This window comes from Mustelus asterias, chromosome 26 (assembly GCF_964213995.1).
Source record: "Mustelus asterias chromosome 26, sMusAst1.hap1.1, whole genome shotgun sequence".
Lineage (NCBI taxonomy): Eukaryota > Metazoa > Chordata > Chondrichthyes > Carcharhiniformes > Triakidae > Mustelus > Mustelus asterias.
Genome location: NC_135826.1, coordinates 5,054,858 through 5,069,792, shown reverse-complemented (window position 1 = coordinate 5,069,792; position 14,935 = coordinate 5,054,858). Strand labels below are relative to the sequence as shown.

At 43.2% G+C, this 14,935-nt stretch overlaps 1 protein-coding gene and 1 pseudogene across 2 annotated transcripts in view; both read right to left on the bottom strand.

The window, feature by feature from the left end:
- The window catches only part of wdr18 (WD repeat domain 18), a 195,476-nt gene that overhangs the window by 159,796 nt on the left and 20,745 nt on the right, over positions 1–14,935 (bottom strand). For both annotated transcript variants that reach the window (XM_078198090.1, XM_078198091.1), the window contains exon 4: positions 8,844–8,985. In XM_078198090.1, the coding sequence (XP_078054216.1) occupies positions 8,844–8,985 (142 nt within the window). The remainder of the gene's footprint in view (positions 1–8,843; positions 8,986–14,935) is intronic.
- On the bottom strand, positions 10,499–11,179 carry LOC144479368 (succinate dehydrogenase cytochrome b560 subunit, mitochondrial-like; annotated as a pseudogene).

Below are 14,935 nucleotides of genomic sequence, written 5' to 3'. Positions count from 1 at the left end.
CTGTCTTGTGCCTTTTAGATGGTAGACAGGCTTGAGGAGTCAGGTGGCGAGTTACTCGCCACAGGATTCCTGGCCTCTGACCTACTCTTGTAACCACAGTATTCATATGGCTAGTCCAGTTCAGTTCCGCATGAATGGCAACTGCAGGGTGTTAATAGTGGGGGATTCAACGATGGAAATGCCATTGAATGTCATGGGGTGATGATTAGATCTTCTCTTGTTGGAGATCATTGCCTGGCACTTATGTGACGTAAATGTTACTTCCAATTAGCCCAACCTGGATATTGTCCAGGTCTGAGTGCATTTGGACACGGACTGCTTCAATATCTAAGGCATCACAAATGGTGCTAAACATTGTATCCCCATTTCTGATCTTATTATGGAAGGGAGGCCATTGGTGAAGCACCTGAAGATGGTTGGGCCCAGGACACTACCCGGAGGGACTCCTGCAGTGGTGTTCTGGAACTGAGATGACTGACTTGCAACAGCCACCACCATCTTCCTTTGTGCCAGGTAGGACTCAAACTAACAAAGTGTTTTCCTCCAGATTCCAATTGACTCCAGTTTTGCGAGGGTTCTTTGATGCCATACTTGGTCAAATGCTGCATTTATATCAAGGACGCACTCAGCTCACTTCTTGAGTCTAGCTCTTTTGTCCATGTTTGAACCAAGGCTGTAATGAGGGGCTGAGTGACCTTGGTGGAACCCAAACTGAACATCATTGAGCAGGTTATTGCTAAGCAACTGCTGCTTCAGAGCACTGGTGATGAAACCTTCCATCACTTTACTGATGACAGAGAGCAGACTGATAGAACAGTAATTAGCTGGGTTAGATTTATCCTGCTTTTTGGGTTGGATGTGTCCTTCCCTTTGTGTATAGGATGTACCTGGACAATTTTCCACATTGCCACGTAGATACCAGTGTTGTAGATATATGACACAAAGGTTGGTGAATTTGCAGATAGCAATGAGGACCATTAGAGAATACAGCAGGATATAGATCGGTTGCAGGCTTGGGCGGAGAGATGGCAGATGGAGTTTAATCCGGACAAATGTGAGGTAATGCATTTTGGAAGGTCTAATAAAGATAGGAAATATACAGTAAATGGCAGAACCCTTAAGAGTATTGATAGGCAGAGGGATCTGGGTGTACAGGTACACAGGTCACTGAAAGTGGCAACGCAGGTGGAGAAGGTAGTCAAGAAGACATATGGCATGCTTGCCTTCATCGGCCAGGGCATTGAGTTTAAAAATTGACAAGTTCATGTTGCAGCTTTATAGAACCTTAGTTAGACTGCACTTGGAATATAGTGTTTAATTCTGGTCGCCACACTACCAGAAGGATGTGCAGGCTTTGGGGAGGGTACAGAAAAGATTTACCAGGATGTTGCCTGGCATGGAGGGCATCAGTTATGAGGAGAGGTTGAAGAAACTAGGTTTGGTCTCACTGGAACAACGGAGGTTGAGGGGCGACCTGATTGAACTCTACAAGATTATGAAGAGCATGGACAGAGTGGATAGTCAGAAGCTTTTTCCCAGGGTAGAAGAGTCAATTACTAGGGGGCATAGGTTTAAGGTGTGAGGGGCAAGGTTTAAAGGAGATGTAGGAGAAATCATAGAAATCATAGAAACCCTACAGTACAGAAAGAGGCCATTCGGCCCATCGAGTCTGCACCGACCACAATCCCACCCAGGCCCTACCCCCATATCCCTACATATTTACCCACTAATCCCTCTAACCTACACATCTCAGGACACTAAGGGCAATTTTTAGCATGGCCAATCAACCTAACCCGCACATCTTTGGACTGTGGGAGGAAACCGAAGCACCCGGAGGAAACCCACGCAGACACGAGGAGAATGTGCAAACTCCACACAGACAGTGACCCAAGCCGGGAATCGAACCCAGGTCCCTGGAGCTGTGAAGCAGCAGTGCTAACCACTGTGCTACCGTGCCGCCCAACTTTTTTTTTTACACAGAGGGTGGTGGGTGCCGGGAACTCGCTGCTGGGGGAGGTAACGGAAGCAGATACCATAGTGAGTTTTAAGGGGCATTTGGATAAATACATGAATAGAATAGGAATAAAGGAATATGGTCCCCGAAAGGGTAGGGGGTTTTAGTTAAGTCGGACAGCCTGGTCGGTGCAGGCTTGGAGGGCTAAAGGGCTGTAATTTTCTTTGCTCGTGTACTGAAACAGCTTGGTTAGATGCACTGCAAGTTCTGGATGCTCTCTCCACTCCCATTGTTTTGTTTCTTAAAGACTGGATTAGTTGTAAGTATTCGCATTCCAACCATTATTCATGTAAATTGAGTCTGTGTCTTTATAAGTTCTGTTTGTGAACAGAATTCCCACTCACCTGAAGAAGGGGCTTAGAGCCTCGAAAGCTTGTGTGGCTTTTGCTACCAAATAAACCTGTTGGACTTTAACCTGGTGTTGTTAAACTTCTTACTGTGTTCTGGAGTACACAGGGCGATTCTCCCAGCCCGCTTTTGCAGCACAACGGGCCAGGGCACTTGAGCAGAAGCCGTTTCATGGGCTCCCCGCTGAGCGCCACAGCCTCCACGCATCTCCGGCAGCCAAATTTCCGGTGCCATCTGCTCCGCGCCAATTTCTGGCATGGAGGTGCATAATTTATTCAAATCAGCATCATTATGTATTTTAAATCTCATTAGTGGGCCCGGGACTGAAATCTCCGGGCCCGCTGGCACCTGTCCCTTCTCCCTTCCAGGAATGGTTCACTTCAGCGGGGCTTATAGCTCCCCACGTGCGGGGAGCTGGACTGGTCCAGACATGTTCGGGGGGGGGGGGGGGGGGGGGGATTGTACGGCCAACGATGCAGGACCGTGGAGTTGGCCTGCGATCAGGAGGTCAGCAGTGCAGGGCCACCACGCATGGGCCGATCTAGGCGGTGGCAGATCGGTACATGCGCAGTGGCCTGCTCACTGCTATGCTGCCGGCCTCTCCAGTGGGAATAGACCCCACCCACTGATTGTCAGCATGATTCATGCTGAGGCACTCTGCAGTGCAGTGTGTGGGAGGTTTGTTTTGAAAATCCCGCTGAAAAAACTAGCGGGATTTACTCCAGTTTTTACGTGAATTCGACACTTAGAATTTTTGGGGGAGAATCGACCCCCCCCCCCAAGTCTTCAGTATTATTACCAGAATATTGTCCTTTGCTTTGTATCCAATGCCTTCAAACATTTCTTGATATCACGTGGAGAGAACAGAATTGGCTGAAGCCTTACATCTGTAATGCAGGGAACCTCCGGAGGAGGAGGTCGAGATGGATTATCTATTTATACTGAATAAAATATAACCACTGTCACCAATAAGGATCATCACTTTGAATCATTTTGGAACTTGAAAATAAAACGTTTAAAAGATGTATTGACTTTGAAATCCTGAATTCAAACAACTCTTACAATTTTATAGTGCAGTAATTCTCTAACTCCAACCTAGGAATCAACTTGGCTACAGTCAGTACCACATGTACTGAAGAGCACCTTTCCTTTTAATTTCAACAAGAATTTAGGCACTATTAAACACAAGATAAAAGCAAAGAGGCTAGAAGTCCCTGGTCCAATCCACAGTCTGTATTGTGTTAAGTCCAAAGATGTGCGGGTTAGGTTGATTGGCCAGGTTAAAAATTGCCCCTTAGAGTCCTGAGATGCGTACATTAGCGGGTAAAATATGTGGGGGTAGGGCCTGGGTGGGATTGTGGTCGGTGCAGACTCGATGGGCCGAATGGCCTCCTTCTGCACTGTAGGGTTTCTATGATTTCTATGAGATTAATTTCCTTCAGAACAATAACTAGAATGCTACGATCATCTCAGAATCCTACGAGTTGGGAGCGTGATGGAGAGAAATCAGTTCAGCTACTTGCCCTTTGTCACTACCCAATAGCATCTGGAAGAAGTACACGTGGGCACACGGTCAGGATAGGAATAGGCTGAGTCAAGATGCCTACACTGGTCAAATGGCCAAACACCATTCAGTTTCTAGGCTCCCATTTGAAAATGGCCACTTGGGAGATGTGCCTTCTATTAAACATACAAATAATCCCCTAGTCTTTGGAGAGTGAGAGAGGAGGAGGGGGCATTGGGGGGGGAAAAAAATATACAAAAACCATCTGCCCTTGTACGAACTAAGCAATGTAATTTTTGTTTGTGGTGTAGCATAACAAACTTAGAAATGACCGGGACTTGATGTTTAAATGAGTTCTTTTTTTAAAAAAATCACAATAAATGGGTTTCAAATGTCAGTACTTTTCCCTTACGTTGACTCTCTTACACACAAGATGAGTACATCTGTTCTAAAATCCAATTGCTACATCTTCAAATCAACAAAATGTACAAAATAATCAGGATAACTATACCCTGCATTATGAGTTGCAGAGTGCTACAACTCAGGTTTGTAGGTAATCTGCACAAATGATTCTGAATTTGTATAGCTGGCTTGGCAGCCAACTTTGTAAAACCTTTGGAACACTGTCAAATTAATAGCTTTTAAAACCTATATATTCTAAGTGTGGCAGTGTGATTAAATGCATTACAGGCTGAAGAGCGAATAGAATTGTTAGCAATGCTACAGCTGCATTAGAAAAATTTATGCTCACCTCACTGAAGTGTGGTATCTTCAATTATTAGTTTCGTGCATACTCAATGTGACTCTAAAATCATCCTTAAATAAGTTATTGCACTACTTCAATATCATTCTTCAGATTTCTGTAAAAGACGTTCATACAACGGTTTCAGCACATCACCAGGGGTATGAGATGCACTGGTGAGCACAAGCTATCAATTCAAACTGAGCAAAAGCCAATGATACAAGATTGAGTGAGTTTGGCAAGATAGATCTTAGTGAATGGCTGAGAAGGTTCAAGGAGCCATGGGGCCTACCCCTGCTCCTATTTCTGATGTTAAAAAGCACCCACATAGCTCAGTCAATTGCATTCATTCCAGAAATTGAATATTATGAATTCAAACTCCATTCCAAAACCTGAACACATTATCTAGGTTGATGCTTCAGTACAGTATTCAGAAAGTTGGTGATATCTGAAAATGTTACATAGTGTCTCTGTAAACTTGTATTCCATCCTTTCACAATGGCATTTCCAGGATCAAAGACAGAACCAGTTAAAGAAAAACAGCATCTGATAGCAATACATTATACAAGACTAGTACATGCACTCCCAAGAACAAGTCTACAAGGGGAATATGACCAGTTGGCTTTTGATTGCCGATTAGCAGTAACAGTAAAACTATTAGCCTTGGTCCAACCAGGAGCACTTCTTGACTGATATTTACATAGCTGTTAGTCTAAATTTGTCCGATTGTCAGCTCGACATGTTGATAGAGTCACGGTCAGGACACCAAACCCCACACACAACACCCCAACCCCCCAGAGGGTTCAGGGTACATAGAACAGTACAGCACAGTACAGGCCCTTCGGCCCACGATGTTATGCCGAACCTTTTCAAGATCAAGCTATCCCACTCCCTATCATTCTAGTGTGCTCCATATGCCTATCCAATAACAATACAAGTTAAGGTTTTACATGTGTTCAGAGTCCAAAATCGGAAGTCAACTGGAATGTCCCTTTAGAGGAAAAGGTTGACGGATTGCAAAATGATCTGACTTTCCAGAACAAGACTTCCACAGTGGGAGAAGGCACGTAGAATGAGTTAATCTGGAAGCATGAATTCCAAGGTTCCAGCAGTTTTTGATGAGAGCCAGAGATCTTTCTGCTGCCAGCGGCTTGATGGTAGACAGCACAGACCGATGTTTGGCATTCTGTTTGTGTCGGAGGTTAAAACCGTAACTGCCGGAGTTCAGTTCCACAGGAACTGAACAACAGTGCAACTTGTGGGGCAGGGAGAGCTCATGTGACACATATCCCAACATCACTGCTTGATGCGAGACAAAGGCTGGAATCCTGGTGTGTTTAATTAGAGTTAGGATTCCTTTTGTTCTTGGAGACACTGGTTTGGGCTGTTAAACGAGGCTCTCCTGTTGAAACCATTGTATTTGATGTGTACAAATTTAGAAATTGCATTTCTGACTCCAAAATTGAAATCATTAATATAACCTGGGTTTTTTTTGTCTTTGTGGAGCCTCAATTCTCAGTTTATGCCACTCTGAATAGCTACTTTTTATCCATACTCTCAACTTAATTTTTCAGGTAATTAGCTATCCAGTCTCAGCATGCCCTGACCTTATTCATTAGTCTATCTGGCAACACTTCATAGACATTTTTGGAAAGCTAGATACATTACATCTACTACATTATTCCTATCTACTCTGTTACCTTTTCAAAGGGCATAATGGGATTAGTCAAGCAAGAAGGTTTCTTATGAAAGCCCTTTTGAATATTCATTATCGCACATTTGGTCTCGAGTTTCTTTTATTTTCTCCTCTGGTAGGGATTCTGTTGTTTTTTAATCTAATGATGTTAAACTGAATATTGTTCACTAGGCATGGTCTATCTCCTTTCTTAAATATAGGCGCAAAGTTATCCATTGGTTCTCTGGCACGGTATCTTTTAATAAATGTAATGGTACATCTGCTATATCTTCCCTAGTTTCTATTAAAATACACGCTGCAGTCAACGCAATTCAGTCAAAGGGTTTTATCCTCCGAGTTTCATTAACTTGGTTAATATTTCTTCTATTTTTGTGTTTGAAACACAGTTATATGATTTATAATCTCATTTTATGTCATGACCATCTGGTCCATCAACCTGATAGTCATTTGGTAAAACAGAATTTGAGTTTTGCTGATAAAGAGAGACACTTTTAGCCAAAACCTTTCACCTTGTACTCATTAGGACATTCGCAAGAATACAATGCAAGGAAATCAGCACATTTATACAGAGTGAGAAGACAGTGCTGATTTGTTGGCAAATGGACTCTGATTGGTCGAGGTGAAGAATGCATTAGCTAATGGTGACTGATAATTAACTGCCAAGCATTGATTGAAATTTAAACAAGGCAGCTTGACTGTTTGGTCAAGGCACTGCCCTGAGGGATGAACTGGTATATGGCTGTCGCTTATTTTGGTGAGATGAAAAAGGTGCAACATGTGTACATGTTCTTTCTGTCTGCAAAGAACAGGGCCCTGTGTATTATATGTAGCTTCCAGTACACCCAATGAGCCACACTGCGAGCCCAACTGACAAATTGGTTGTCGGCATTATTAGCACACACTGAGGATTATTTAGCAAATGTTGTCCAGTTGTGGAATCACATCTCACGTTGGACTCTATTTTGAGTTTTGCAAGCACAGGCTGGTTGGGTACGGTCTGCATCTTACCCACTGTGAACAGAGGACATGCTGTTTGATACAATCCACAAATGATCTACATACCTAGCATCACACTGGCACTGCAATTCATATACCACATTACTGGCCATCCTTCATGTCTCACAAATGCATAAATGTTTAGTTTTTGTTTTCTTTTTTGTCCATTTTGGCAGTGTCTGCTCCTGGGCCAGCAGCCGATTGGGATTTGTGATTGGTAGCCTGTGGACATTTCATTAGTTCTTCTGAAGCTATCAGGGCAAAGACAAAGACTCCATGGGATTTAAATAATCAACCACACACCAGTTTCAGTAAAACTGCACTCTTTCAGGTTCCTTGTTGTAAGTATTAATGAAGGGTCATTGTTTATTTTTGTATTAGAGGAGGAATAGCAATGTTTTAACAACTACTGTCAAAGAACAAAGAACAAAGAACAGTACAGGAAACAGGCCCTTCGGCCCTCCAAGCCTGTGCCGCTCCTTGGTCCAACTAGACCAATCGTTTGTATCCCTCCATTCCCAGGCTGCTCATGTGACTATCCAGGTAAGTCTTAAACGATGTCAGCGTGTCTGCCTCCACCACCCTACTTGGCAGCGCATTCCAGGCCCCCACCACCCTCTGTGTAAAAAACGTCCCTCTGATGTCTGAGTTATACTTCGCCCCTCTCAGCTTGAGCCCGTGACCCCTCGTGATCGTCACCTCCGACCTGGGAAAAAGCTTCCCACTGTTCACCCTATCTATACCCTTCATAATCTTGTATACCTCTATTAGATCTCCCCTCATTCTCCGTCTTTCCAAGGAGAACAACCCCAGTCTACCCAATCTCTCCTCATAGCTAAGACTCTACCCAATCTCTCCTCATAGCTAAGACACTGCTTTTTGATGCCGCATATACTATTAATATGTACTGTACTTCAAAGTGCAAGCTCTGTCTTGATAAGAGCATTTTTTATACATATTTATAAAATTTTGCAGCTCACAGGAGGACTTGAACATGTCCAATCATTTAAATATGATGACAAAGATTTCTTTTCAACATACGCATTCACTACACCACCAGTTAACAACGTATAAAGGCATACTCTGGTTCATATGGACTGAAGTTCAATTTGCCTTTGCAGCTGAGTAAAAGCCTAAAAAGTTTTGATTCTTTAGACTTTAAATCATGGGAACTTGTATTCTTAAGGACACCAAGGCTGTATTTCAAAGAAAGCAGGAAATCTTCACTGTATTGATCAATATTCTCTACTTCAATTAACACCATCGCAAAAAAAACACCATTCTGCAACATTTTGCTGTACGCAAAACAAGTGTTGCATTTGTTTACACTATAACAATGATAGCTAAAAATGTAATTCATGCATATTTTGGGATGTCTTGAGGCACATGAAAAGGTTCCATATAACTACAGCTCAATGTTCAATGATCTGCTGTCTCTGAAACAAAGCCTATGTTGGTATTCTATTTCAGTTGAAAATTTTATTTAACCAGTTTCAGCTGAAGGAACATAGTCAGGTCTAAGCTTTAAAGAGAAGAAACTCACTTTAACAGTTTGATCAAGAGACGCTGTCGCAACCCGAGATAGAGGACCTCCAACTCCACAGTGTATGTCCGTCACTGGCAAAGTATGGCGAGACCAGACATATCGAGGTTCAGGTAGACGGGAAAAATTGACCTGTAAGACACTAATGGAAAAAAGTCAACGTTTCACTAGCTTGTTCCATTCTACATGACAACTGAAGTCATATAAAAGCCCCCAATACCACAATACATCAGTACAAGCAGCACAAGAGGGCACACATTCAGGTGAGAGTGTAGTAAGTTTAGAGAAGACAAAGATTTACTTACTGTTACAGAGAGGAGGGGGCTTAATTTAAACAACCCTGAATTCTTGTCTTGCCATCCATCCAGAAACAGAAAGGGGTTTTGATTTACATCCTCCTTTTTAGGTGGTGGCATATTTCCCAACCTTTCAGTTTTGGTGCATTGCCATTTTTCTATCAATAATCCCACAGCAAACTCAAGATAGGATGGACTTAAATGGTTAGCTTATATGAACACTCTCAAAGCACGGGAGGAGGGTCACCTCCCATGCATTCATTAAAAGAACAACATAATAAAAATTACAGGACAAATATCACAGATTAATTTCTGTTTCACGTGGGTACCCGAGTCCAGCATCAAAGGTCCAATGAGGTGTTCCTTCATGGAATTTGGCAGGTGAAAATCGATGCTGTATAATTCATTTTGCTAGCGGTGTTGATTTCACACAATGAGATAGGCACAGAGATGAATCAGTCTCGTAGGTGATGGTACAGAGGTTCTGGCCTGGCAGAGCTGTTTTTCTATGCTGCTGCTACTTAGATGGTGAAAAGGCAGACTGAGTTTGCAGTACAACAAGGCAATATAACTGGCTTCATCAGCTCGAGGTTCATATCAAATGACTTCCACTGCTTCACAGTGTCTTTGACAAAAGGTGTGTATCTCTTGCTTGGGCTCCCAAGATGTTAAATGTTTGAACCATTAAGTCTTGAAGAGATTGTTATGGGGTCCTTTGTCCGAGCAGACGAGTTGGTTAGCCTGCCTTATTAAATGCAGATGACCTTTGTATAGTTCTATTTGAATTTGGCCTCTGCAGCCTACAGGAAGATCGCTCATATCTCTTCAGATCGCAAGGTGCGAGTTTCTTCAAAACTGCCAGATAGCACTTTTTGCTCAGGAGTCACAGACAGACATAGATTCAGCCATCTTAAAAGGTCTTTACCCAGCTTTTAAAATTTTAGAAATAGCCACAAAGATGTCTATATCTATTTTGTAAATAAACATAGAGGTGAGATCTTAGTCCCCTTACACTTAGACCGAGAATGTTCATTAGCTTTATCGGGTTTGTCAGAGAAATAGTTGTATTTGTGTGTGCTTTTCAAAACATCTAGACTTGATTATTCAAAGTGCACCTGGCTTCTCTCCCACCTTCCATCCTCTGTTACCCGTGTCTTAACTCACACCAAGTCCCATTCCCCATCACCTCTGTGCTTGCTGAACTATATTAGCTTCCAGCCTAGTTTTATTTTAAAGAGTTCTAGAGTTTATATTTCAAGCCAACATACAAAGTCAGAGATTCCTTGCACCTCCACCCGCTCTATGTTCATCCCTCAACCAGCTTCCCCAAAAGCCCCGGCATATGGCAGCTAGCCCAGCTTAGGTGGCGATAGTGAGTGCCAAGACCAGGTATCCCAACTTGCGGCGATTTCAGAGCATTTCCCGAATCCCAGGCCAGGTGCAGGTAAGTGAATGGGAAGCTTTCTTTCATTAATTCGTGTGGGACATGGGCGTCGCTGGCTGGCCAGCATTTACTGCCCATCCCTAGTTTCCCTTGGAGGGCAGTTGAGCATTAGCAACATTGCTGTGGCTCTGGAGTCACATGTAGGCCAGACCAGTTAAGGACGGCAGATTTCCTTCCCTTAAGGACATTAGTAAACCAGATAGGTGTTTCCAACAATCAATAGTGGTTTCATGGTCATGAGTAGATTCTTAATTCCAGATATTTTTTATTGAATTCAACTGCCATTATCTGCTGTGGTGGGATTCGAAATCAGGTCCTCAGAACATAAGCTGACACTGAATTTGCCAGTGTAAATCAGAGCGTAAAGCAGCTCCAAACTCCAGAGCAGATTCATGTAAAGGGTGAATTCACTGGAAAGGAGGAAATTGGCAACCGTGACAAGAGATCCCTATGCTTAATGCGACACTAGTGCCACAATGCAGCACAGACATCACCATCGGTAACAACCAACCGCAGATGGCCAGATGTGGTGACAGTGGTCATTTTAACCTTTCATTCTTCTCCCAGAACCAATCCATCTCCTCCTTGGCAGTGATTTACAGTCCATTGCGTACCAAGGGAGCAAGTGGATTCCGCAAATAATGCCAGCCGGGTGTCCTTAGCAGCAGCACCATCTTTGATCGTTCCTTTAGCAATGCCTTCATTTTAAAATTACAACTCTGGTTTTCAAATTCCTCCATGATCTCAACCCTCTTTTTTTTAATAAATCTCATCCAACCCCAAACCCTCAGATATCTGCACGCCTTTCATTCCCATCTCTAGTACATCTCTGATTTTAATTGCTGAAGTATTGGTGGCTGCTGTGAGCATATATTAGGTTCTGTTGATAGATGTTAAATACCTAGTAGTTTAAGGTAATAAGGTAAACAGGTGTTGAGGATTGATTAGTTAATTATACTCAGATGTGTTTATAAAGAGTCTAATTTGCATACTCAAGAGTATAAAGAAGAGTCCGCCAGCACTGTGGACATTGTGTTAAGAGTGGAGTAGTAAGCTCTGTGGTGAGCAATAAACCATCTCCACCAAAGCATCCGAGTCTTTAGTGTCTTCTTTATAACCAGACTTGGGAGTTTCCTCAGACAGCTATGCCTTCAGCTGCCTCAGTCCCAAGCTTTGCAATACCCTCCCCTACACCTCTCTACCTTGCTTTCTCCATTAAGACACCCTCTAAAACTCCTTAAAAGCTCTTTCACCGAGCTTTTGGTCATCTGACCTAATATGCACATGTGACTTGGTGTCATACCTTGTTTTATAATGCCTTGAGATGTTTCATTATGTTAAATGCATGATATAAATACAAGTTGTTTCTATGACCACAGGATATCACAAAGTTCATTACAATCAATAAGTACCTCTGAAGTGTTGCAATGTAGGAAGCACAGCTCCCACAAACAGTAACGTGATAATGACCAGACAATCTGTTTTGGTGATGTTGATTTCTGGCCAAGACACCGGGGATAATTCCCCAGCACTTGTTTGAAATTGTGCCATAGAATCATCATCATCCTAAGAGGGCAGACAGGGCCTCAGTTTAACAACACATCCTAAAGACAGCACCTCTGGCTGTGCAGCACTCCCTCATTACTTGGGAGTGTCAGCTGGATTTTTGTGCTCAAGTCCCTTAAGTGGGACACAATCTTCTGACTCAGAGACTGGAGTGTTACCAACTGAACCATGACTGACACTTAAGGTTAAGGCTGAGATCATAGAATCCCTACAGAACAGAAGGCCATTCGGCCAGTCGAGTTGGCACCGACAATAATCCTATCCCAGGCCCTATCCTCACAACCTCACACATTTACCCCGCTAATCCCCCTCACCTACACATCCCAGGACACTAAGGGGCAATTTAGCATGGCCAATCCACCTAACCTGCACCTCTTTGGACTTTGGGAGGAAACCCACGCAGACACGGGGAGAAGGTGCAAACTCCACACAGATAGTGACCCAAACTGAGAATCAAACCCAGGTCCCTGGAGCTGTGAGGCAACAGTACTAACCACTGAAATCCCACTGAATCTTACGATACCAACAACACAATCTTCAGACTTCTGCCGCTGTTGTGCTTTAGAGCTCATCAAAAGTCCTGACCATTGCACGGGCACAGTAATTGCCCAGGAAGATTAAATTCTGATAGGCTGATTTGCACTGCTGGAATGCCACAAGTACGTCCCCGGGACACCGCGAGAACCTCCCCAGCACTGAGCTGAGGATTGGAAACTTGGGCTAAACGCGTGACACCTACTCCAGTTTAACCACTGGTGAAACTCTGTGATTAACAGCTTAACCCAACCCACCATCCCCATATATACCCCCCAACCCGACCACACACACCCACTGACCCAACTACTCATCCCACAAAACACATATTACCACATATCCCACTTCATTGAAACCCTTAAGACTCATTAAAAACTTGCCTAAACGCAGCAGTCAATGTTGTAAAAAAGGGTACATCCCCTGCACTGCTGCTCTTCATCATTATTCTCCATGGTTGGCAGTGCTGAAGTATCGCTGCTGCAGCCAAGACAGGACGATCTGGCTGCAAGCATGCAAAAAGATAGGATCATTGTTATCTTGAAAGTCAATGACAATAGCCTCAGCATTGTCACTGACCAGAAGATCAGGGTCATTTAAATCATTCAGTAATCAGCTTCTGCAATGGAGAGGTATTTGGCTTGAGATTTTGGAAGAATGGGGTCAAGTGAGTGGTGGGATCTTCTTCATACAAAGTGATATGATGTTTAACCTTATAGAAATTTCTATATAAATGCTGATAAAGCTCCTTCACACCCTCCTCTAATCTAATTTGAAGCTGGAGCAAATTGAGGAGTGCAAAAGGCAAGTCTGGAGAAGAGGAGTCAAGCTATGCAGCAATAATCATCACCTTGTGCCATTATGAACTCAGCAATTGGTAGCGTGCAGGCTCTCAGCAGCAAGAGCTCAGCATTCCATATAATTAGAACACAAAAAACCTCAAAAGGCAACCTATGTTATTCAAATTCCATAGGAATTGTTATGCTCACAAATGTTAATGAAATTTTTTTAAAAACAAATCATGATGATAACAATGCATTACTTTTAACGGAGATTTACCACAGGCCTGCCAACTGGATTCAAATGAAAAGTTTACTATCAGCCCATCGATGCTGGCAATTATAGTACTGCAGTATATTTCAATTTGCCCTATTAAACCAGTCAGGCACTATAATGCTGAAAAAAATCATCTGACAGTTTCTGAAACAAGATGCCAAAGCAGAGACAGTTCATTAGCAGTGCAACTTAGTGAATTCTGACAAATGTTATGGGCTGCTAGTTCAAAATACCCATCAGAATCTAGACCCAAATCCCTTAAAAAGAGAACTCAATGCCAAACAGTCAAACCATTCCCAAAAAAGACACTAAATGAACAACAAGCCGTAATTTAATTTAGAAGAAAGATTTCAGGTTTATCTTTTCCATTCCCTTATCAATCTTGCATACTTCTATAGAGTCACCTCGAGCACCACCGCAGACCAAGCCCGAAAGGACATAGCTGCTAGACTGAGATTGCACAGTCCTTGTGGAGGGAGACAAGTCCAGTCTTCACATTGAGGATACTCTCCATCGTGTTGAGTGGCACTATCACCATGCAAAATGGAATAGATTTCGAACATATCTAGCAACTCAAGTCAGGACATCCATGAGGCACTGTGGGCCATCAGCAGCAGCAGAATTGTACTCGATCACAATCTGCAACCTCATGGCCCAGCATATCCCCCACTCTACTGCCAAGCCAAGAGATCAACCCTGGTTCAATGGAAAGTGCAGGAGGGCATGTCAGGAGCAACACTAGGCATATCTAAAAATGAGGCATCAATCTGGTTAAGCTACAACACAGGACTACTTGTGTGCCAAACGGCCTAAGCAGCAAGTAAACAATTCCATAACCAGCCAATCAGATCTAAATTCTGAAGTTCTGCCACATCCAGCAGTGAATGGTGGTGACAGTTAAGTAACTCACTGGAGGAGGAGGCTCCACAAATATCCCCAATCTCAATGATGAAGGAACCCAGGACATCAGTGCAAAAGATAAGGCTGAAACATTTGCCACAATCTTCAGCCAGAAGTACCAAGTGAATGATCCATCTCAGCGTTCTCCGGAGGTCCCCAGCATCACAGATCAGTCTTCAGCCAATTCAATTCACTCCACATATCAAGAAACGGCTGCAGGCACTGGATACTGCAAAGGCTATGGACCCTGACAATATTCCAGCAATAGTCCTGAAGACTTGTGCTCCGGATCTTGCCAT